General features: G+C 42.7%; 1 protein-coding gene and 1 long non-coding RNA gene across 3 annotated transcripts; both read left to right on the forward strand.

The window, feature by feature from the left end:
• Positions 1-1,394: 1,394 nt before the first annotated feature.
• On the forward strand, positions 1,395-25,185 carry RNF10 (ring finger protein 10). Of its 2 annotated transcripts, none has more exons than XM_050923592.1 (17): positions 1,395-1,941; positions 11,074-11,276; positions 12,618-12,817; positions 14,031-14,121; positions 15,306-15,490; positions 15,571-15,707; positions 17,680-17,840; positions 18,532-18,666; positions 18,864-19,113; positions 19,366-19,499; positions 19,947-20,064; positions 20,470-20,571; positions 21,152-21,286; positions 22,053-22,153; positions 22,483-22,543; positions 22,682-22,840; positions 24,006-25,185. In XM_050923592.1, exons 1-17 carry the CDS (start codon positions 1,779-1,781, stop codon positions 24,080-24,082), a joined length of 2,412 nt encoding a protein of 803 aa, XP_050779549.1. In that variant the 5' UTR covers positions 1,395-1,778; the 3' UTR covers positions 24,083-25,185. The 2 variants fall into 2 exon arrangements, with proteins under 2 accessions (XP_050779549.1, XP_050779550.1); XM_050923593.1 differs by having other exon boundaries at positions 18,867-19,113.
• On the forward strand, positions 5,397-7,486 carry LOC127034634 (uncharacterized). The gene is made up of 2 exons (XR_007769443.1): positions 5,397-5,491; positions 5,539-7,486. It is a non-coding gene; the product is annotated as an uncharacterized LOC127034634 (long non-coding RNA).
• Positions 25,186-25,690: the final 505 nt, after the last annotated feature.

Genomic DNA, 25,690 nt, shown 5'->3' on the forward strand with positions numbered 1-25,690 from the left:
CACTAGTGGAGTCCCTCAAGGATCGGTCTTGGGACCGATCTTATTTAACCTTTTTATTACTGACCTTGGCACAAAGAGCGGGAATGTGCTAATAAAGTTTGCGGATGACACAAAGCTGGGGGGTATTGCTAACATGGAGAAGGACAGGGATACTATTCAGGAAGATCTTGACCACCTTGTAAACTGGAGTAATAGTAATAGGATGAAATACAATAGTGAAAAGTGGTCGATAGCAGGATGACTATGAGCCGCCAATGTGATACGGCTGTTAAAAAAGCAAATGCGATTTTAGGATGCATCAGGCGAGGTATTTCCAGCAAGGATAAGGAGGTGTTAGTACCATTATATAAGGCACTGGTGAGACCCCATCTGGAATATTGTGTGCAGTTCTGGTGTCCCATGTTCAAGAAGGATGAATTCAAACTGGAACAGGTCCAGAGACGGGCTACTAGGATGATCCGAGGAATGGAAAATCTGCCTTATGAAAGAAGACTCAAAGCGCTTGGCTTGTTTAGCCTGGCCAAAAGAAGGCTGCGGGGGGATATGCTTGCTCTATATAAATATATCAGAGGGATTAATATTGGGGAGGGAGAGGAATTATTTAAGTTTAGTATTAATGTAGGCACGAGGACGAATGGGTACAAACTGGATATTAGGAAGTTTAGACTTGAAATTAGACGAAGGTTTCTAACCATTAGGGGAGTGAAGTTCTGGAACAGCCTTCCGAGGGAAGTAGTGGGGGCAAAAGACTTATCTGGCTTTAAGACTAAGCTTGATAAGTATATGGAGGGGATGTTATGATAGGATAGTTTAATTTGGGCAATTGATCTGGATTATCACCAGATAAGTCTGCTCAATGGTCTGCGGGGAGATGTTGGATGGGATGGGAACTGAGTTACTGCAGAGAATTCCTTCTTGGGTGCTGGCTGGTGAGTCTTGCCCACACGCTCAGGGTTTAGCTGATCGCCATATTTGGGGTCGGGAAGGAATTTTCCTCCAGGGCGGATTGGCAGGGGCCCTGGAGGTTTTTCGCCTTCCCCTGCAGCATGGGGCAAGGGTCGCTTGCTGGTGGATTCTTTGCAGCTTGAGGTCTTCAAACCAATTTTGAGGATTTCAATAACTCAGTCCTGGGTTAGGGGTTGTTATAAAAGTGGATGGGTAGGGTTCTGTGGCCTGCCTTGTGCAGGAGGTCAGACTAGATGATCATATTGGTCCCTTCTGACCTATGAGTCTATGAAACATTAAGAACTACAACTCCCATAATGCCTTACGATAGGCAATACAAACCAAATTCGCTCAGACCCACCAGAGAACTACAACTCCCAGCATACATTAGGTCAGCCGGCTCCCTATATAATAAGTTCCATCCGGGTTCTTTTCTTGCTGCTGGCGACTCGTCGCCATTACAGGGGAACAGCTACAGTAAGCGGTAGCTGTAGGAGCGGCGCCGAGGAGCCCGCGCTGCCTGGGCGGCGCCGACCACCCGCACCGCAGCCAGTGCCGGGCCCCGCGGGGCTCCTCGTCCCGTTGCCACCCCGCCTCCCCTCCCCCGGAGCCCCGCAGGCCCGGCCCGGCCCGGCCTCCTCCGGCTCTCTCTGTTTAAGCGGAGCAGCGAGAAGATGTCGCCATGAAGGAGGCCGAGTCAGCGCTGCGCCGTCCCTGTCGGTCCCCTTCGCGGGCCATGAGCTTGGGCTCCCGGCGCCTCCCCCAGCGCCCGTCCTACCCCCTAGTCCAGAGCCGCTGCCGTCCACTCACCAGCGCCGTCGGGGCGCCCGTTGATGCTGCAGAGCTCGTCCAGCGCGGCCCCCGCCTCAGCTTCCGACATGGACAAGAACAGCCCCTGCGGCTCCGGGATCCCTGGCTCCTCGGCCGGCTGCAAAGGGCAGCAGACTCGCTCCTCCTCAGCCGGGCCGGCTGCGGGGGAATCTAAGCCCAAAGGCGGTAAGAGACGGGCCCGGGGGGAAGGGGCGCTGGGATAATAGTGTAGCTGAGTCTCCAGCCAGGGAGCGGAGCTGGCAGGTCTTGCGCACTAAGAGGGACGGGTCAGGGGTCCCTTTTGGGATTCCAGGCTGTGTAACAGTCGGAGGGCTTAGTGCTTCTGGAAAATGTTAACAACACCCACAGGAGGTCGACGTGGGGCAGGGATACTAAGTGTCCAAGGGGTTGGTCTGCAGCCCAGGTGGTAGTGATCCACTGTTGTCCTCCTCTTTCTAGCCCTTAACATACTGGGCATCTCTAGTAGTTTTGGAGAGGTCAAGAATTTTATGCTTGGCGTGCATTGCCACTGTATTATCATTGAATGGAGCTTGGAAACTTGAACTTCTCTTGCTTGTAGGTGTTCTTTAGGTCAGCACTGAGACACACTTGGAGGGGCAGGGGGGATGTCTAAGGAAACTTTCTTACTCCCATTTGTGTAGTACAGGAATGGACAGTCACTTTGCCCATGCTATCGCTTGAGCCTCTTGGAAGCAGGAAGTTCACTATGTTGTTAAAAAACAAAGGAAGCTTTCTATCAGTTTCTGGCCTTTCTATATCCTGCTTCGCTTAAACTTTCAGCAGAACTATTATCTCCTGAGTATGGATCATAAAATCTCAGGGTTGGAAGGGACTTCAGACAGTATCTAGTCCAACCCCCTGCTCAAAGCAGGACCAGTCCCCAGACAGGTTTTTGCCCCAGATCCCTAAGTGACCCCTTCAAGGATTGAACTCACAACCCTGAGTTTAGCAGGCCAGTGCTCAAACCACGGAGTTAACCCCTTTGTCGTGTTAATAGAAGAGTGTGGTGTATATCCAGGTGATGTGACCTGAAGTGGAACTGTGTCTTTTGAATGGTGGCTTCCTTCCTAGAATGTCTGAGCAAATTGCAACTTGACCCTCCTTGAGGCAAGGGCAATATCTTAACTACAGATGGAAAGACTGGGACTTGCCCAAAGTTAAATATTGGGAAGCTTTGTTCCAAGCTCTTCCAAAATCCAGCAATAATAAATCCTCATCCGTTGGTCTAATTAAAGATGAGTGGTGTCAAAGTTACTTGGTGGAGAGGATTGAATTCCACTCACATTTAATGGGACAGAGTATAAATCTAGAATTACATACATTACTCAGTCCACAACAGACTGCTTCCTTTTGGCAGGAGGCTTATACTGGGATCAAAATTAGAAGTGGAAATTGAACATCTCATTATCACTGTTACCTATTCAGTACCTCTTGGGAGAACATGCTTATCAGGACTATTATTATTTCTGCCCTTTTGTTTCTCTCCATTCTTCTTTGTTTCTCTCCCTCTTCCCTGTTTGTGTTCTGTCTTTCCCTCAGGTTCCCTTAACTGCAGCAACTCCTAGTTCTCTCTTCCAAGGGGGAACACTTCCATTCCTTTCCCCATTTTACTGCTCATCTTTTTAGCAAGTGAAGTAACCTTGTAACTGAGCTTTAGAGCCCTTGTTTCAGGCTGCCTGCAGACTTTGAGAAGACAGCCCTTATTAGCTTACACTTGGATCACATTTTTAAGGCTTTCTTTGCAACCATGAGTACTGAAAACTCTTAATGAATGTTTTCTGCATAGTTTGTCATGGAGGCCATAAAGAGACATCAGGGAGGCTGGATCAATCTTGCAGCCATATGTTTGACACACTTGCACTCTAGTACTAAAGGGATCTTGTATGAACCTATAGTAGTTAACTATAACATTTCCGTTTAGACTCTTATTGCACATAGCTTCTCTGACTAATAGTTTATAAACTACCTTGTGTATCAGTCTACACCATTGCACTACATTATTTAAGCTAAGGGTCTGATTGTCAGAAGTGCTTAGCAGTAGCAGTTCCATCCCAAGGTAGTTGGAGTTCCTGGAGCTTGACACTCTTGACAGTTCAGTCCTGTCTCTAAGTATTGAAATTTGCAACAATACTTGATATTGCTGGACTCTTTGACACAGAATTATGCACATTACAGTCTAATTGGAATGGTGCTGGGATGGCTTGTACTCAATTTCTTTCCTCTTGGGTGGTTTGTCTCAATTGTGTTATAAAAAAGTGTGTTGGCGTAAAGGCAATGTATACCTTGACGAGTTTGCCAGTGAAATGAAATAAGCTTCAAAGAGTAGCCATAGGCAGTTGAAATAAGTGGCTCTAACTCTTGAGGTGTTAGCTTCTCCCCAAGACTTCACTGCATATGTCATGTATTGGCAGCCCTTCAATTTGACATACTTGATCTGGATCTCTCACAGAAGCAACTGGAGTGTGACACATTCTTTTTAGGCTGCACTGTAACTGACATTAATTTTAACTTTAACCCAGTTTTTAAAGATGCTTTTTGTCATTGAGAGTCAAATACATGGGTTCTTTTTAAAAAACTGAAAAACCAAGTTCTACTAAGATCCCTTCATGAGTCAATACCTATTGGGTTTGAAGCTGGGCCTTTTAGACTCCCAGCACAGACCTCTGCCACTTGAGATAAAGGAAAAAATGTTATCCTCAGTGAGCCAGCTACTAGGAGGGGGGAAGGGGAGGATACTGAACAGTTCTGGGATTCTGGCCATGTAGGGGGAAGGGGAACAGGATGGTTTATTAGACAGAACAGCCAAGTACAGTACATACACTTATTCTGAAAGGCACTGTGACTGAATGGATGAATGGTGGATCTGTCATTGAACTATATTCCATTCTAGTTCTGCCAGAAATGCTCTTGTAAAATCCTTCTTATTTGTAAAATGGGGCACAGTGGTGATGCTTGCCTGCTTCCTATGGTGGGGATCTGGTGCTTTGCTCGGTGACAGTCCAGAGAAATATAAACAACTCCATGGTTTTCTGATACCCTTTAGCCTAGAGAGAGGTGCACTGGTCAGGGAATCTGCAGTGAAAGTTTCTTGTTTCTCCCATCCCCCAGCAGAACATTCTCCAACTTGGCAGTGCTGCAGAAGAGGGATGCTAATATAACTGAAATGGAGATCATACGTTAGAATCTGGGACTCTGGGGAGGACTGAGTGAAGAATTAAGTCATAGGGCTGTCTTTTACAAGAAGCAGTAAGGAAGCAACAGAGCCTCAAAGATTCCTACTTCATATCAAAAGTATGACCTATAGGCCATATACTAATACAAAGAGAATATACCAAGGGCTGTTCTTATGTCTAAATGTTTCACACTAACCTTTCTAAGCTGTTTCCTAAATAACTCCAAAGTGGAAAAATTGGGGGCTGTACCTTTTTTTTGAGGCATCAAGGTTGCCTGAAAGGATTTCTTCAACTTTTTTTTATGCTTGTAATTCAGGTTGTAGGCTGGAATAAACTAGACAGCTAATGTCAGTTACATTGCAAGAAGCTGTAAACTGAGCTGTTTTAAAAATTGTGTTAATGCTAGACTTAACATTTTGAATAAATACTAAACTTCTGAATCTTGTATAACATCTGAATGTATATCCATTCAGGTACCATTCTAATGTCTCAAAGGTATTGATGCAATAGCTCTCTTGCTTGCTTTTGTATATAGCTGTATTGTATTGATGCAATAGCTCTCTTGCTTGCTTTTGTATATAGCTGTAAGTCAGCAAATAACTGTGAGAATCTCTCTGAAACTGGAGGGATACCAAGTAGATGCAATTGAGAATTAAATGATTTAGGATCTTAGATCCCATTGACTTTCAGTGGAAATTAAGCTCTTAAATCATCTAGGCACTTCTGTAAATGTCACTTGCTGTGAACAGCTGAGAAACTGGAATAGAGTACTTTATCACAACTTCTGACTTGTGGCTTAGGCACCCTGTGCTCCTGCTCAGGGTGCACCTTGAAACAGTTTATAGAACTGCTAGTGTTCTAAATGTGAATTCAACCTTTGAAAAGTTAAACACAGTGCTCCCCTGTCTGAGGGGCCCCCACCTCTCACAATTAAAGATAAGAAATGTGATCTGTTCTACCTATAGTTCATATACTTGAAATAAGATAACTATAAGAAATGAGCCCTGCTTCATTAAAATGTGCTGGTTCTGGATTAACAGTTCTAGAAAAGATTAATGCTTTCAAAAGTGTTCATTAGACTGGAACAAAGAGCAGGGCCCCTCAAGTGAGGATGTTCGTTTGGCAACCAGTAGCAAAGGCCTGTTGGGAAATGATATGTACATGTTTTAAAAACAACTTGTCATTAAAATCATTTTTTGTGAAGTGGAGGTAGGGACAGGAACTGAAAGCTTTTTTTTCTAGGCCAAGGAATAAAATTCTGAATTAAATTTTATTCTAAATACAGAAGACAGCTGGATAAGTACCTTTTGGTAGGAGAGGTCACCAGAGGCAGTTCATAGTACCCTGAAATCCATAACTGAGGCATATCAGAGAAGAAAGATGACAGTGGACAGTAGATGCTTTTTTCTGATATGCTGCCTGCCAAAACAATCAGAGGGAAGAAAAGCAGTTTTCCTGTACTTGTAGGGAAATAGGCAATCCGCTCTAAGATGAGCTTTTGCAGCAAGACTAGACATTCATACTCTTTCTCTGGTTTTACATCTGACTCTTCTCTCATTTCTATCTTGATTTACTACAACCCTGGAGGTTCTTGGACATCTTGGGAATTTTCATGCAGACCATCCTGAAGAGGGGAAACTGCCTTCATCTAGTAAAGTTGTGAAGAAAAGGTGTCTGGAGTCTATACCATTCTGGATTCTTGGTCAAAAGGCACATTCCTTGACCATAAAGTTTGATGCAGTAAAGTTGTCATTATAATGATGAAAGGGGAAACGCCTAAAAGCCATTGAGTCAGGTTGAAGGGATGTAATGTGATAGGAATGTTCTGGTAAGAGTTAACTGACAATTTAATGTTCATAATGGCTGTAATTTTGTGTTTGCTTTACTAAGGTGAGAAATTTCCTTGCTGTCAACTGCAGGGGAAGATTATTGTCACACCTGACAAGAAGTAATCTGACCCAATCTAAAAAAAGTGAGGCTATGCAGTTATCTTGACCCCTGTCATAACTAAAATGGAAGGGTAACAACCCTCCTGTAGACAATGCTATAAAATCCCTCCTGGCCAGAGGCACCAAAATCCTTTAACTTATAAAGGGTTAAGAAGCTCAGGTAACCTGGCTGACACCTGACCCAAAGGACCAATAAGGGGACAATATGCTTTCAAATGGGTTGGGGGTGGGGGAAAGAAGGGAAGGCTTTTGTTTTGTGTGCTCTGTTTTTGGGTGTGGTCACTCTTGGAACTAAGAGGGGACTGGACATCAATCCATGTTCTCCAAATCTTTGTGCACAAGTCTCTCATATTTCAAACTTGTAAGTAACAGCCAGGCAAGGTGTGTTAGTTTTATCTTTGTTTTCTCAACTTGTAAGTCTTCCTTTTACTAAGAGGGTTTACCTCTGTTTCTGTAACTTTGAACCTAAGGCTAGAGGGGGTTCCTCTGGGCTCTTTGAATCTGATTACCCTGTAAAGTTATTTCCATCCTGATTTTACAGAGATGAACTTTACTTTTTCTTTTAATAAAATTCTTCTAAGAACCTGATTTTTGTTCATTGTTTTTAAAATCCGGGGGTTTTGGATCTGTGTTCATTAGGATTAATTGGTGAGGGTAGACTCTCAAGCCAACCTAGGAAAAGGGGTGTAAGGACTTGTGGGGAGGAGAAGGATTAGTCTCAGATCTGCCCAGGAAAGGGAGGCTTAGGGACTTGGGGGAAGGCAGAGTTCCAAGTGGCTCTCCCCTAAGATTTGGAACACGCTTGGTGGGGGCAACTTACTGTTAACCTAAACTGGTAAATAAGCTTAGGGGGTCTTTCATGTGGGTCTGCACATCTGTACCCTAAGTTCAGAGTGAGGAAGGAACCCTGACAACCCCCTTGTTTGCAGATACATTTTTCTGTCCCCTTGTGCTCATGAATTGAGAACCCAAAATTGCTGTGGTCTGGGAGGTCTATACCTGTCTAGAGTATGCACAGTGATTGTAGATGTAAGAAGGCTGTTCAGTGATGGACTTCAGCTCTATTGGCTTTTCCATATAGACTTAAAGTTAATTTATGAAAATAGCTAATTCAATAGCCATTCCTTGTCTTTGGAATGAATTTTAATTCTACCAGAGACGATATCCTAGTCTCAGTGGTGTAAATTACAGCTTCTTCTCTACACTTGGTCTGTCCAAATCACCAGAGTCCAGGCCTGGCTACACCCTAAATATTTAGCTGCAACTGGTGTGCTTCTCCAGATAAAACACTGCCCCTAAGGTGTCAGACTGACTTGCAGTCTCTCCCATGTGCACTGTAACTGTTGCACAATTCAAAGACATGCTGTGATGCCAATAGTAGGACCTGTTTGAGTTCTCAATAATTCGGAATTTGGCTCTGCCATTAGGCCAAGTACATGACCACTTTTGCCAGTAAATAATGGCAGAGTGGTTGCATAATGCCTCTTGAAAACTTCCCTGCTGCTTAACTAATGATTGATTACTATCCTCCTATTTCTCCATGTCATGTGAAAGGTGTTTGGCTTTAGTCTTAATTTTGAAGATCATCTTCTGCACGATTATCACTCTTTGGAAATCACAGGCACATCTAACAAGTAAAATTCAGAATTGCATGGGGTTGTGACTCCACTGGAATCTGAACTGTGAAAACTGATGCAGTAGGCCTCTTAAACTAGTTTTTCCCCCCACAACTCTAAAATGTGCTGGCTACACATTTCCATCCTGTGCATTTCCTTTCTACTAAGAGGTTAAAGCTTTAATTGGTCTTCAGATACATTTGCTTTTTTATTTATTTTTTTAAAAGCGTCTGGATGCTCAGTCATGAGGTATGCATAGCCCTTCTCACTGTTCCCTGAACACACTTTTGGGGGGCATTCAGGAGGGAGAAATGAAATTTTTGCAGTGAAAAGTGTGGAGAATAGACATGAATGAGATCATCTGGTTACTATGAATGTGCAGTTGGATTGCTCCTGATGCCTGTCACTCAGGAGTAATAGTGGAAGATAAAAGCAGCAAAGAGTCCTGTGGCACCTTATAGACTAACAGACGTTTTGGAGCATGAGCTTTCGTGGGTGAATATTCACCCACGAAAGCTCATGCTCCAAACGTCTGTTAGTCTATAAGGTGCCACAGGACTCTTTGCTGCTTTTACAGATCCAGACTAACACGGCTACCCCTCTGATAGTGGAAGATAGTTACCAGGGTTAGTGGAACAGTAAGTAATATGATCTTAAAATAGGGAAGAAGGGAACCTGTTAGCTGTAGAAGACTTATGCAGAATCCTGAGTGGTGAAAAAGGGGCAGAAGCCTGCTACTTCCCAATATGTGGATCTAGATGCAACTGATGTTCTAGTGCTGTTGTGAGGCATTAGATTTGATAAGTCACAATGGACCTGATGCAATGATAACTCCCTTTCTGAGAGGGAAGGGTGTATTGGCATATCTATGGGCTGATATTGAATATTAAGCTCTAATTTTATTCTGTTTCAGGAAACAAATGTATCTAGTGGCATTACCAGGTTAATACACAGGGAAGTGGATTGCCATGTTTGGACTCAACCTGATTTTACATTTAAGAACTCACTGGAACTTTAGAGGGAAGTACTTTCTAATGTTATGGAAAGATCCTCTGTAATAGTCTAGGAAGCATTAGCAACTCTTGTACACATTTTAGAATATCTGACTGCTTTCTATTCTTGTGAGCTTTAGAATTAAAGCCACCACTTTGTGCTTGATGCTAGTGCTTTCTGTGTTAAAATGCCAACAGTGCTCGGCACTCTCACTAGGCAAACAATCCCTGCCTCCAGGATTTGGGGATTTACTGACTAAAACACCGGTTAGATAAATACACTGGGAGACCAAAGGTGGTAGTGGTGTGTTGTGAAAGAAGTGGGTTTTTAAGAAGAGCCTGATGGATTGCACTGCCCGAAGCATAGGGCTTAGGATGAAAGAAGCACAAAGGAGAAAAGGAAATAAAGATAATAGTGATTAAAAAAGAGAAGTCCACATAATAGAGCAATGTGAGAGATCTAGAGACAGACAAATGCAGGCATGGTGGTATCTTTTACACAGTCTAGACATGAAAACTCACATAATCAACTAAGGGCATGTCTACAATACAAAATTGTCAACTGAAGTTACGTCAGGCATACAACTGCTGCAGTAATTAAATTGTGTTGTGTCCACACTATACTGCTTGTGTTGGCAGTGCAAGTCCTCATCAGGAGCCCTTGTACCAACTGTACTGTCAGTGCAGGGCATTGTGAGACTGCTTCTGAAAGCAGTTGATGTAAGCATCACAGTGTCTGTGCTGATGCTGTGTTGACCTAACTACATTGACATTGATTCTATGCCTCTCGTGGAGGTAGAGTTAAGTCAGCATAGCGGGGCAGTTATGTTGACAGGAGCAAAATTTTAGTGTAGACACTTACATGTTTAGGTTGATGTAAGCTGCCTTGCAGTGACAGATATCTCTAGCGTAAGTCAGGCCTATGTATTCCCAGAATAAAGAACTAAATGATGGCTATTGAGTGTTTTGGAAAAACACTGGAAGCTAGAAAATTCAATCTTGATTACTTGGTGTAAAATTGTTCTAATTAAACACACCCTGCTTGTGGCTGTTCCTGATTCTAGCCTGAAACTAGTTTTGTGAATGAATTGTGTAGTATCATACTATCCTCAGTTCAGCTACATACCTGCCTTATGTCTCTGGTCCTTTTTGCTTAGTATAAGCTCTAAGTAGTGGTAGATTTTGGTGTACATTTCAGTAAATGCTGATTAAGGAGCTGATTCTGCATAGAAACTATCCATGGTAGGAAGAATCCAGACAATAGAAGCAACTTAGCTGCATTTTATTTCAAGGCAGCTAAGAAGTCTCTTCCTTTATTTGCTGCATAGGTTCCTGGATACTAATGTGCCTGAAAAGTATTTTGCTGTGGGTTTGGTGGTGTAGTTAGAGAAGCCTTGGAGCTCTGGATAAGTGTCTACAGCAAGACAATACTGACTGGTATACAAATGATCCAGGCCAAATGCAGTCCTGTCTTAAAGGCATAAATTACTTGACAGCCACTAGAAAAGCACTGGAAGTATCTCACTGAGCTTGTGAGGTCTAACTTGTTTTTTGTTTTTTTTTTCAGATGGAAAGAATGCAAGTGGATCCAAACAACGTTACAATCGTAAAAAAGAAACTTCATATTCAAAAAATGAGAACTTTTCTGGCCAGTCCCGTCGCTCCAATTCACAGAAAAGCAAAGCTTTTAACAAGATGCCCCCTCAGAGAGGGGGCACTGGGGGAAGTTGCAAACTTTTTAGCTCTTGTAATGGTGGAAGACGAGATGAGGTGAGAATTGTAATGCCATGTCCGCAAGGCCTCTTTTTATGGGACGAGAGGATCACTCTGACCTCCTAGTTAGGTCTCCTGTGTTCCCTTTCTGGGCTAGGAAGGGCAAGAACCGTGAGGTGGTAACATCGCTGAGATGCCAGATCAGAACAACTCTGCAACATCTCAGAAGAGGATGCTCTTTGGTCTGAGATTCCTTCAGTAACAAGACCAGTGAAACGAACAGAAGTACAGTCTGAGGAATGGGTGTATAGACAGGCCACATACATATTGTGAAACACAGGTTCTTCATGTACAGTTTTCTGACACATTTATGTCCAACCACTTGTGTATTCTGAATCCCACATGATGGAATATTTAGCAAAGTAATCCGACTAGCCTTGATGTGATCTAGTGAGGAGTAAAGGCAGTAAAGTACTATGGGTGGTCTGCCTCCCCCTTGGCATATTTAACCATGTTACACCCATTTTTTGTAAATTAGCAATTTAATCTACAAATACACCTCTACCCTGATATAACGTGACCTGATATTACACAAATTCAGATATTATGTGGTAAAGTAGTGCTCGGGGGGCAGGGTTGCATACTCCGGTGGATCAAAGCAAGTTCGATATAACGCGGCTTCACCTATAAAGCAGTAAGATTTTTTTTTTGGCTCCCAAGGACAGCGTTATATCGAGGTAGAGGTGTCACATTCAGTTACTGTATGGGGGAAGGATAGCTCAGTGGTTTGAGCACTGGCCTGCTAAATCTGGGGTTGCAAGTTCAAGCTTTGAGTGGGCCATTTAGGGATCTGGGGCAAAAATCTGTCTGGGGATTGTTCCTGCTTTGAGCAGGGGGTTGGACTAGATGACCTCCTGAGGTCCCTTCCAACCCTGATATTCTATATTTTCTGAGTTCTAATTCTGTCCATTTCAACTATATGGAAACTAATCTAAAATCATGAAATCTCTGGAATGATCCTAAAACTTGCAATACTGTCTCTTTAAAGGGATGTTGTCATTTAAAAATAGCTTTTGTTACCCATGTCTCTAAAACTAATTGTTTAGGATTAAAAAGAAAGCTTTCACTTTCACTGCATAGGTTGCTTTTACACTTCCATTTGTACAATGGAAAAAGATAACTCAATCTTAACTTTAAGTTCCTTTGCATTTCTAATGCTGTAGTATTAGTATCAGATCTGGAGTGGGAGAAGGTGAGTAGGTAGGGGTAGTGCATTTCCCTGTATATCGCTGAAGGGAATGGATCTGTGTTTGTGCTGATAGGTTGCAGTGTACCAGCTTCCAGAAAATTCTAACCAGACCTTTGTGTCTTGTTTGTTTTTGTGATGGGTTTTTTTAGGTAGCAGAGGTTCAACGGGCAGAGTTCAGCCCTGCCCAGCTCTCTGGTCCAAAGAAGATTAGTCTGAACCACTTATTGAACTTCACCTTTGAACCCCGTGGCCAAGGAGGTCACTTTGATGGGAATGGTCACAGCAACTGGGGGAAAAGGAACAAATGGGGACACAAACCCTTCAACAAAGAGCTCTTCCTACAGGCCAAGTGAGTGGAAGATCAGGGCTCCTAGACATTCATACAAATGAACTTTAAGGGAATATGTATTCACTCTGTGTAGGTGACTGAGTGAGGGGATTATGTATTTAATTATACTGAATGTTTGTGGTGGTCTCCCCGCGCCCCGTGTTGGTTACTGAAGTTCTGTCTCCACAGTATTGGTGCAAGGGTTACCTTGTGTGTATACGGAAGGGTGAAATATGTTCTTTTCCTGATTATAAAAGGAGATATTGGTATCTGAGAGAAAACAAAGGAAATGCAGTTAAAGGGACTGAGTGTGAAGGATGGAAAGGGTAACACACCCTTCTGCCCAAATACTCAAGCACCACCTGTAAAATGTAATATTCCCTGTTTGGGTCCAGGAAGACCTGTGGTCCCTTTACCACTTAAGTAGTTCATATTTCCTTTCTAACTTGAGTAATGTGGTGTAAACAAAACAAACTCAATCCATCTTAGTAGGGTGAGATGTTAAAACTTTCTTCTTTTGAGATCAAAGCACGTCTCCATTTTTAAGTCCTCATGTGCAGAGGTCTTTGTTTTTAAACAGATACATTGTAATAGTTATACTGTCTTTAAAGGTGACATTAATTTTAACTTGTGTAGAAATATGTACTGAATGCATCAATAATCAAGGTAGTCAGTCAATATAGCAGATGAACTTTTTTTCAAGCTAATATATTAATGGCTTTATCTCTAATTTGGGGCAGGTTCAACATTTTCTGTATCTGATCACTTCCTTTAAGACCATGAAAAGTACTGCTAAAATTGCAGTCATTGGCATTTTTGTATACTATGGTAAAATGTGAATACACTTTATTTATATAGACTTACTATAGCACTTGTCTGAATAGTATGTGATTTCCTGCCTTGTGTTCTACCTATTTCAATAGTTTCCTTTACAGAAAGCTGTTTCCTCTGCATAAGTTCCCTTTCATTTAGTCTGTACTCAGACAAGAACTCCAGGCAGGATGGCCAAACTGCAGGGAGAAGAACTGTCCAAAGATGTGCTGGCTCTGACCTTAGCCCTGTTAGGTTCACTGATAACTGCCGGCCATGGTCAGCCTAGATTTCAAGTCTTTTCACATACCCAGCATATGACTTGGTTTCTTGAGGATCTTAGTGCAAAGGCCACTTCTGCCGTCACCTGGACACAGTTGGAATAGGTGACTTATCAATTTATGCCTTTGTGTCTTCCTTCCAGCTGCCAGTTTGTAGTGTCTGAGGAGCAGGACTACACAGTGAATTTTGCTGACCCAGATACCTTGGTCAACTGGGACTTTGTGGAGCAAGTGGTCAGTAGTGATGGGATGGGTTTTTTAAATGTATTTCTTTTCATCTACCTATCTAATATAAAAAAGTGCCTACCTGTTGCTCTAGTTCCATTTGACATAATGTGAATTTAGTTGCCATGAAGTCTCATTCCTTCCAGTATTGCATGAGTGACACGAGAATCTGACAGGGAATTACTTTTGAAAGACTGTACATAACAGGAGCTTAAGACTGCCAAAGAGTATTATGAGGAAGAAGATATCTTCCTCTGTGCTTTATGGATGGAAGTTGATTAGGAATATTAAGTGTTTCTGACACTTCACTTCACTTCACTTTTTCCCCGTAGTATTATGCAGAAATGTGGTCAGCCTTCTGACAAGGTCACAGGGATGAAGTTGATGGAAGCGTGCTGTGTAGAATGCTTTTACAGACTCTTATCCTGTGCATGGGCAAACGTCTTTTTTTGCCTCACAACAAAAATCTGTAGCTACTTGAAGCACCCCAGGATTCTAACCAGATCTAGAAAATAGCGCTCTCTCTCGATACTCTTCATCTATGATGTGGTGCATGCATTTGGGAGGGAGTGTTTTTACTGTTTTATCCTGAGCTTGATGCTTCTTTGGAAACTCGTGTGCATACTTCCCCCAGTAATCTTAAACAGATTACATATACATTACATAAAACACATTGTCTATTCTTCTAATGTCGTTTATTTAGGACCCATAGATTTTTCTTTAATCTGGGAGATACAGAGATATTTAGTTGTGTAATTAGGTTGTAAAGTCAATAAGGTGACACCAAGGAGTCCACTGCTGCCTGCAAGATTAGTTGCTTTCAGATGGCAATGCTAGTAATCCTGGATTTGGGGGTCAGTGAACACAGGAAAAGGGAAACTAATCTAGGATACCAAGCCTTATCCTTGTCACTCTCCAGTGTACATCCTGTAGATGGCTCTACCGACTACCCTATGCGCATTTTAAAAACATTGTTCCTGCTAAAATTGCTAAACCATATGATCAACATCTTGGTGACCTGAAGAAATCTACTATCCCTGCTTTCTTGGAAAGGTTCCAGTCTGTCTTGTCTCTTTCTCTAGAAGGCAAAAATATTTGGCCAACTTTGCAACAAATTCCCAAACAGATATCTCAATTTATAATCTCTAGTTTTAGTAAATTATTTGTATTATGCTTCTCTTATGGTCATCCAGCGAATCTGTAGCCATGAAGTGCCCTCCTGCCCAATATGCCTGTATCCACCTACTGCAGCCAAGATCACCCGGTGCGGACATATTTTCTGCTGGGCATGCATTCTGCACTATCTCTCCTTGAGTGAGAAAACCTGGAGCAAATGTCCCATCTGTTATGGGTCTATTCACAAGAAGGATCTCAAGAGGTAAGACTTGCAGACAATTCAAATCCCTTCATCTTTCTGTAAAATTAATTCTTGATACTTAGTCTGTTCCTGTATTGCAGTGTCATTGCTATGGAAACACGCCAGTATGCAGTTGGGGACACCATTACAATGCAGTTAATGCGAAGGGAGAAAAGTGTTTTGGTAGCATTGCCCAAATCCAAGTGGATGAATGTAGAGCACCCCATTCATCTTGGAGGTGGGTACTCAGGAAGACTCTCCTGGAACTTTGGCTGCATGTATGACTAAAACTTGGATGTGGAAGCTGGTTGCTATGGGAAAACCTCACTCTAGGTGCATTTATATTGGGCCGATTACAAAATGTTGCTTTCAAATACTGATCAAGTTAACTACCACCTCTTAAATGATTAACATGCAGTCTCCTACTCCATAACTCCCTTCCATAAACTTGCATCATACATACTTCTCTAGTTTCTGTGCTGCAAGGCCCTGCCATCCCAGAATAATGTACAGAACAAGCCAACATTCAGTATTTCATAACTATTAGTGCATCACTGCAGAGCTCACTTCCTTTTGTTGGTCTCTGTTCTTGTTCCCCATGTTTTTGTTTGGTTTTGTCCCCCTCCCCTCGGCTCAGCAGCAGAGTGAATTATTTTAGATTTGATTTATTCTGTAGTTTATGCTAAATTTATTTCAGAGATGCTGTGTGTAGGAACAGCATATGCATGATTCTACCAGTGGAATCTTCTAGTGGGGGAAACTGTGAAAACTATATTACCTATCTGGGGCTTGATCATAAAATCATAGAATATCAGGGTTGGAAGGGACCTCAGAAGGTCATCTAGTCCAAACCCCTGCTCAAAGCAGGACCAATCCCCAACCAGATTTTTTGCCCCAGATCCCTAAATGGGCCCCCTCAAGGATTGAACTCGCAACCCTGGGTTTAGCAGGCCAATACTCAAACCACTGAGCTATCCCTCCCCTCTCTGACCTGTTCCATATGCCTCATAATTTGTCTTCCCTTCTCTACCTTTTCCAATTCATAGTTATTTATATAGTCATAGCCTAATTTTGGCAATTAAATGTATCCCATCATACCATCTCCTCCATGCATTTAAAACACTAATGGATACAACAATGATACAACTTGTGTGACTGGTGATGAGGTTCTTCATATTATTACTGCTGCTTTATGGGTTATTTTCATCTGTGGTCTTTCAACCAATCCTGTAAGAGGAAATACTGTAAACTTAGCTCTAAAGGTCAGTCTCCCATTATAGGATCCTGGAGCATAGAACTCATTTCAGATGTTTGCCTTGGATATTTAAAAAGTTAAGATTTGAGTGTGCATCAGTAACTTTGGGTAAAAAACAAAACATACAGCACTACAGGGATATTGTAAGACTTGGTGTCAGGATAATTGCAAATGCAGAAAATTTCAGCATTAAGCTTGCACTTAAAAGAAATCCAAATATGGCAAGATATGCAAAATACACAGACAAGGGGGGGATTAAGAGACTCTTAATTTTGCTCTGTAGTGACACTATGAAATTGGGGTGAGGATTGGATTTAAAGGAATGAAGATATCTACTGTCCTTTTAAAAGTTTGTTTCTAATTGGGATTTCAAACACTGAAATTGCTTTTATTAATTTGGGACAGAGCAAAAGAAATGTTTTTTATCTGTTTAAACTTCAAGTTTAATACCAAACTGAGACTGAGTTTCCCACCCTCAGAATGAGAGCCAGCATGCTCTGAGGTCCTCCATCAAAATCAGGGAAGATCAGACTTGCTATTCCTGATGCTGCTAGGGGGTTAAGGCAGCAAATACCTTCTAGGCACTGCTTATTTCATAAAGAGACCAAAGCCCATCCCTTTTTTAAAAAAAACAAGCCCTTTGTGTGTTCTTTAAATGTGCAGAGTGTGTTTGTGACCAAGTCACTAAAACAAATATCTAGTGCAGAAATTATTGTTTAAATGTTTATGGAGATTTAATTTCATAACTTGCTATTGGGATTTACGATAAACTGATCTCCTATCCTAGTAACTTCTCACCAACATTGCTTATGTGCAGATCTAGTCTTCCTAGCAGACTTGCCCACAACAAGAGAGTAGATGAGATTTTAATAGGAATGGCAGAGTTTGAAATTGGAGCTTGCTGCACACTGGGTATCTGCAAAGGATGTCTTACTGATATTCTTTCCCTGGCCAGATGAGCAGCACAGCCAATTCTCTAAGCTGCTGCTGGCATCCAGGGAGCAGGTGCTGCAGTGGGTGATACTGGAAGAGAAAGCAGCATTATTACAACAGTACGAGGAGGAAAAGAACACCCCTGAGGCTTGCTTTATTGAGGCAGCTATCCAGGAACTGAAGGTGAGGACCCCTAGTTGTGGTGGACGATAATGGTTACTTCATGACAACTGTTTTTAATGGAGGCCAAGTACCAACAGCAGGTTTGATTTTGGGGGGATGGGCGAGTGAGATGAGAATCCTTTAAGCATCTAAATATAGAGATGTGTGGTGATTCAGTATCTGCAATAGTAATGAAAGAAAATAGTTAAAATCTCAAATATTCTTCCTTTGGGGCACAGAATATTGGTAAGGTAGTTTGATATTGGTGACACCTGCCAATCAAAAGCAGCAATATAAACACTGAAAGGGAATAAAAACTACATGCACCCCAATCACTGTTACTGACCAAACTCTGCCACCTGGAATACCACCAGCCTCTGAATAGTGTCTTAACTGTAGAGGTAGTTGTGGAAGCTTACCATTGGTGAAGCCAGGCTCTCCTTGTGCCAGGAGTAGCTAATTATTGGGATAATGATTCTTTAACCAAACCTGCAGGCAATTGCTTGTTTCAAAGCCAGTATGTGGCAGATGGCCTGCAGAGGTTCTTTCTAAGTAAGCTGGTGTCTCCCTCTATTATAGAAGTGGCCACTGGGTGAGAGAGAGTCTTGATCTGTGGCAGTCTGAGACACAAGGGGAGGGGATACTGATGTTTATCATGTCTCCTGGAATAAATAAATACACTGAAACGTGTTCTTTTTGGGGTGGCCTGTAGCATCGAGAGAGGGCTCTAACTTCACTGGACCAGAGTAGTGATAGTGATGTCGCAGGAGCTACAGCAGCTGTAGAAGAATTGGTCCTGATGGAGCCCTCTGTGGCCATGGAGCCTGCAGCTTCCCAGGAGAGAGAGGTGGGTTTTTTGGTCCCCTTTTCTCCCCCAAGACAAGCACAGTTAGGATCTAACTCCACCTCATCACTCTAGTGTAAGGTGAGCAGGCACTGAGGATATCTATCCTTCACAGAGCATTTGTGTACCAGAGATTATAGTTCTTCTTCTGAATGGGATGATGTGAGCTGGATACTGACTCTACACTGTTTGTGCTATAACAGTGTGTTCTGGAATATCTTTCTGCATTTGATGAAAAGATGGTGGAAGCCTGCTCTGATTCTAGAAGCTCCTTTCCTCTTCCCCTGGAAGCAGAAGAGGAGGAGGTACCTGAGGTGGACACTGAGGTGGTACCAGATGTGTGTGCTACAAAAGAAACTAGTCCATCAGAAAGTAACTACCAGGAATCTAAAGTTACAGCCAACAGTGGACGTTTGAGCAGCAGCTCTCCTTTTTACTATTTCTACCAAGGTTAGTGGAATGGAGTCTGTTTCTGGAGGGAGAGGTAAATGTTGACCAAAAAAAAGTGCCCCGGAGGAGGCATTTGTAGCTTGTTAATTAACCTCTATGAAACAGAACTTCACAGAAGAAAGTCTAACATTTCTTACCATTAATGTTTGACACTTTGTGGGGAGATGGGTGGCTTTGAGAAATCAGTAGTTCCAGGGGAGTTAAGGGTGAGTGGGAAGTAGAGAAGTGACAAGTGAATTTCTTCCTTTGTAGCGGAGGATGGACAGTGTATGTATCTTCACCCTGTGAATGTTCGCTGTCTTGTTCATGAGTATGGCAGCCTGGAGAACAGTCCAGAGAAGCTCATTGCAGCTGTGGTGGAGATAACTGGCTACTCTATGACAGAGGTAATTGCTGTAGCTTTCCCTTGTGTTATCAGTCATGGCCCTTTTTCTTAGGGAGGGCAGTTGAGAGCTGATGGTGGGTAAGATACTATTAGGAAAGGGTTGTCAAGTGGTTGTCAAGCACTTTCCAATACTTGCCGAAGCACTTTTTTTCCCCCAGGCTGGGGGTAGGATTAGGATCCTCTTCAGGCACCTTTGGAAGCAGCAATGTCTAATATCAATTCCCCTGAATTGACTGGTTTCGTTGGTGTTGCTTTTGTTTCCTCTTCCTGAGAACAGATGAATGGGGAGTACTTGGCATAACCATTTCCAAGACAATTTCCTAGAATTTCAAGTGTTTAGTGGGTGAGAGTAATGTCACCTCCTAAAAAGCAGATGACATAGATGGTTGCGAAGGGAAAGACTTGCAAGTTCTGCTGCAACAAGATATCAGATCTTTTCTCCTTTCAGGATATGCGACAGCGCCATCGTTACCTTTGTCACTTGCCTCTCACTTGCGAGTTCAGCATCTGTGAACTGGCTCTGAAGCCACCTGTGATATCAAAGGAGACCCTTGAGACATTTTCTGGTTAGTACTTTCGTTCGTTTTCCCAGTATGGGTGATGCCCTGTAACCATAAAGAGTTTGGAAGAAGGGATGTCTGTTTCTGTGGCTGTGGGAGGACAAATAGATAACAGGAATATAAAAGGCTCGCTTGCTGCTCAGTCAAACTAGTTCATGATTATCCTAGCTAGAACTAGGAATTGCCCTGCTGAGGTTAAGGAAATCCTGACTTGTCTGCAACAAGTGAGGTTTTTATTTGTGTGGATTAGACAAATGGTTTGGGAGAGAAGAGTATGGACTGGGGTGGGACACTGCACTAACTGGCTTACGGGTAAGTTAATGATCAACTAGTAATAGTGCTCCAAAACTGGAAAAAGCATTACCAAGTATTAGCTTTTACGTGGTTTCCTATTATTTGTGTGACACTTAGATGACATTGAAAAGAGGAAACGCCTGCGGCAGAAAAAAGCTCGTGATGAGCGGCGTCGGGAACGCAGAATTGAGATGGAGGAGAATAAGAAGCAGGGCAAGTGTAAGTCTTGCTTACCCACAACTGGTGGGTTTCTACATCTCTTCAAATCCTCGGAAGGCGTGAGGTTTGCAGATTAGGGGTTAATACATTGGGGTGAAGATTGGGGGGCCTGCCATGATAGATTAGGTATTCATTTGTAACCTTGCCATAGACTGGGCTTGCTGTAGCACTCTAGCACCCTTTCCTTATACGGTGAGATCATAAGTTGTGCTAGCTGGGTCAAATAAGTGTTTAACAGAAACTGCACAACTAACATTGAAGCTGAAGAACATGGTGGCGGGCTTGCCATGGAAAGGATATACTGTCTTAATGTAACTCCCAGGATTCTGTCTCTAAATCTAAACTAATCCCTTCAGCTGGAAAGGTGAAGGAGAAGCAAACATCTGCATAGGGATTACCTCTACTCAGCAGCAAGGCTTCTATTTGGTTTTTTCCTCAAGGTGGCAGTATTGTTACATTCCCTTCAAGGAAGAGACTACTCCCAAAGCCCTTGAAACAACTCAGCACTTGCACACCTGTGACCAATTACTCCATATTAAGCAATGTTCTTATTAAAACCTTTTTCTGGCTTTCTCTCTAGATCCTGAGGTCCACATTGCTTTAGAAAACCTGCAGCAGTTTCCTGCCTTCAGTGCTTGCTCAGGAGAACTCATCAGCAGTGATAACCAGAGCTGCTCTTTGTCCCTTCTTGGCAGAAGCTCTGTCTCTCTCACAGGTGAACAGTTGGAAGAATGCATAGATTGATGCAGTCCCTCCCTCAGGCTTTGACTCAGAACACAAAGCTAGACTTTCATTGCTGGCCACAGAACCCTTGGGTATTAGTGTGAAATCCAAAAGTTCAACACCCAGAAATAGGACTAAAGTATAGATCTTCATAAGTGTTGTTGCCTATCTTCCATTATGTCTTGTCTATATCCTGGGTCTGAGTGGTGGCTGCAATGCAATGCTTACAAGAAGCCTTATATTGTAGGAAAAGGAATAGCTGCCTCCAAGAAATGGACCCCCACTCCCAAGGGGAGCTGGGAAGGTTTGTAAGTAACTGTACAATTCTGCCTTGGGTGAACCACCATTTATTTTTCTTGTGTACTGTAACCCGAACCATGCTACCCTTAACACTGAATATAGGATATGTTTTCCCATGTTAGTCCCAAGAAGGATCAAGTCAATGACTCCACCACCTTAGGTGTATCTCACCTTGGGGTCTCCTTTCCAGCATTCAGAGACAGTTCTTGGTCACTTGCTCTCTAGTAAGTGTCCCTGTACAAAAACATCTTGGGACAATCTGTATAAGAGGCTAAATAGCAGAGGGGGAAACTGAAATATCTATAAGATATATTGAGATGAAAGCTGAAAATTAGGGACTATTATAATGCATTGTTTGACTTGGCTGGCACCAGCTTCTTTTTCGTCCATTGCACAAATGTGGGATTTTGCTCATGTAATTAGCTTTCCTGTTAACTGACTGAATCTTGTCTCTGCAGAGTCTGTCTCAACTCCATTGTCAACTGCTGTCAGCCTGGCTAGCCCATCACTCTGTATCGGAAGCCTGGAAGAAGAGTCTCCCTTACCCTCCTTTGCCCAGGTAAATCCCCTTCCCTTAAAGTTGCATATGCAACAGAACGCCCAGCTGACTATCCTACTTGCTGTTTCCTCACTAGTCTGAAATTTTTAAGACGTCCAAGTACAGTCCTAGTGGCTGCTAAGATGGGATGGTCCCTCTGCTCTTCAGTTAATCAGTGATAATATTTAGCAAAAGACCCATAATACTAGGCAACGTCCTGTTTTCTGGCTTGAAAGTTTTATTGTACAAACGGCCTGGATTTCCGTAACTTCTGGGGGTGTGGGAGGGGATGCTGGCTGATAGGCCTTGGTCTGCTTTCTTATGTATGCTTTTTTCCCCTCCCTTGGTAGATGTTGAGAGTTGGAAAAGCAAAGCCAGAAACGTGGCCCAAAGCTGCCTCAAACTCAAGAGGTAAGGAAACCCTACCTTCAGTGATTATCTTGCAAAATTTCAGGTGTAATGGCTCCTGAATAAAAGTGCTCTTGTACAACCTCAGCAACACAACCTTTCCATCATCTGTGGCCTTTCTAGAAATCTTCTTTCTTCCAGATCAGAATACCCTGGCACCTCTTGTTCCAGTGGATAGTGATGGAGAGAGTGACAACTCTGACCGTATGCCTGTGCCCAGCTTCCAGAATTCCTTTAGCCAAGCTATTGAGGCAGCCTTCCTGAAGTTGGACAAACCGTCCACATCTGACCCCCTCTCTGGTAAGAACAAAGCAGTCTGTTACCTAAAGTCTAACGTGCAGAGCTCCCTGGCAGTGCGGGGAGTCCTTCCCAGTGTACAGGGGCCATAAAAGCCCCATCACTGGCTGGGCAAGTTTCCCCCCAGTGCTGGCACTGTATAAGGCTTATATGAGGTCCTATGTAAGTCCAGGTGTAGTAGCGTATTATGTTGGGGATGGAACTGTAACATCCAATACTAGAAACCTTCTGAACAGTTCTAGGTTGTGGAGCTGCTCAGAGGCCACCTTAACACACAGCTGCAGTGAGTTGCACCAGCCTCCAACAAGTCCAGAATCTCATAGGCACAGAAGTGGCTTAAAACCACCTTTGCCCTCTCTCTCCCTGGACTGCACCTGACTTGGACCTTAGAGGCACAGCATGCAAATGTCTCTTGGGTTGTCATCATGCACCAGCTTCTGCTGGCTTTTCCAGCTCACCTCAATTCTTCTTTTTTGTGCCTCCGGCACTACAGTGATGAATTCTGCAGCCAATTGTAGTCATATACTAAACTAATTCATATCTAGACACTTTAATTTAAATGAATGGGCATTGATTGATACACTAGTCCTTGTTCTTATGCTCAGTTTCATGCTTCCATGAAAGTTGCAATGTATTGTAGACTCCATATTGATGACAGATAACTGTTGTAGAACTGTTTCTAGCAGTGGGAAGGAGATGTACTTATTATTTCTAATCTTTATGAATGGGGTTCAAGTGACCCCTTCTTTAGAGGCAAGCTACTCCTATCCTTGCTACCCAATATCTGCCTGCATGCAGCAGTGTGATGGATAAGTATGTTAGTTCAGAGCTACTAAAATGACAGCAATAACAGCTCATACTGCTTGACTATTTAAAACTCTAGAGACCCAGAAAACAACCCATCAGACTGCATGTGTTTCACCTTTGGACAGCTTCCTCTGTAGCCGCCATAAGGGCTAGTACTGTAGTTTTTAAAAAGTCCTAAAATTCTATAGCCTTGGGTGGGAAAAATTCCTCAGCAATAGAAAACAAAGTCCTAGGTACCTACATTGAAACTAACCCTCTTCCTCAGCCTATTAACCATGACATGGGAAGATCACTGTAGCTGGGGGAGAAATATGGCTTAGTCTAAGCCAAAAAAATTTTTATACATGTTTTTTCTTTACAGAGGAAAAGGGAAGCAAGAAAAGGAAGAAACAGAAGCAGAAGCTGCTATTTAGCACCTCAGTTGTCCACACAAAGTGATGCTGCTGTCCAAGAAAGTTGTCTCCTGGTTTTCATTTGCTTTTTGTCTTGCTGCTATAGTTTAAGCTTGAACAGACTAAATCCATGTTTCTAGGCCTGAGGGGGGAACCATAGATATCCACTATTTTTTTTTTCCCAGCACCTTCAATTGTTTGATACAAAATCAAAGTATTGAGAGAAACTGGAACCTGGCAACCGTTAGCCAAGGTTTCCAGTCTGTGCCAAGTTGGCTCTTTTGGCCCATCAGCAGTTTGAATGTGTTTTACTGCTGTCTGTGGCACTACCCGTTTTTTGTGGTATGGTGTCACTCAAAAGGCAGAGAAGCTCTACTCTTGCTATGAGTGTGTGTGTATATATATAGTGAGGAGACAGTACACAAAATCTAGCAGTAGGTGCAGTTAGCTGTAAAGCAAAATCCTTTTTCTTAGCAAGTGCAGTTGCTCCCACTGGAAACAGGCAATACTGAAGAGGTTCTTGTTTCTAGATCATAGCAGGAAGGAGGGTTCTTACTTTTTAAAATGACAGGAATAGCAGTTACTAACTCTTTCTGGTGCCTAAGGATTAGATCTAGAGTGGGAATAAAGTAGATCCTAATTACCAGACTCAAATTACAATACATACAGGACTCTCTGCATTTCAGAATGAATGTCAGGGAATGACTGTTTTATTGTATTATAAAGCAGCTATGTTACTGTGTTAACATGGATGTAGTAATAAGACTGATATTTTAGCCAGCATAGGTTAAAGAGAATCTTTGCCTCCATGATCTGGAGCAAACATTCCACTCTAGAGTCTAAAACTATATGCTGGGTGGATTTTTTGAGATCAGATGAATAAGTGATATCTAAAATCTGCAGAATTATTAACCCCACAGCAAGGAGCCAAGCAGTCCGGTCCTGGGGGGAACAGGGGCCTCATTCTGTTTTGTGCAGGGATGCAAGTTGGATTGTACTAGGCTCATCTTACTATAAACCTTTTTCTCTCCCCCCACCCCCCTTTTTATTGGAGCAGTCTCATTCTGCACTGCCTGTGGTTTAATTTGAAGCTAATGCATTAATTGGTGTGGATTTTCATTAAATAAAATGAACAGGAGGTGTAATGTACCAGCAAAGGCAAACAGTTGCAATAAATGATATGCACAATTGGAATTATAGTGTGGGGGGAAGGGCAGGAGTCCTTCCTCTACTGTACTCTACCCCATCTATTAAGGCTTGATTGGAAAGGTTTAACTTCTGCAGTTTAAGCTGAACAGCCACTACCTGAAAAAGAAGATCCTTCCCCTGGCTCCCTTTACCAACTGCCTGTAAAGGGAAAGAACAAAACTGTGCCCTTTAGCTTGCAGGTCCTCTTTATAGAACAGCAGCTTTAAGTTGCTTAACTATCATGAATACCAGCATGTCCTACCTTTTTTTCATGTGGCTATGCTGAAGGATTTACTATGCAGTGAGCTTTCTTGCCCTACAAAAAGGGGAAGATATTGGATTAATATGCTAGAGAGGACGTCTGGCACCTTATCAAGAGTCTTTAGAATTACATCTTGCCATGTTAGTTCTTCCTTGGTATCACAATATCCCTTTGCCAGCCTTTTATTCTAACATAAGAATGGCC

The sequence above is a fragment of the Gopherus flavomarginatus genome, chromosome 15 (assembly GCF_025201925.1).
Source record: "Gopherus flavomarginatus isolate rGopFla2 chromosome 15, rGopFla2.mat.asm, whole genome shotgun sequence".
NCBI classification, from domain to species: Eukaryota; Metazoa; Chordata; order Testudines; family Testudinidae; genus Gopherus; species Gopherus flavomarginatus.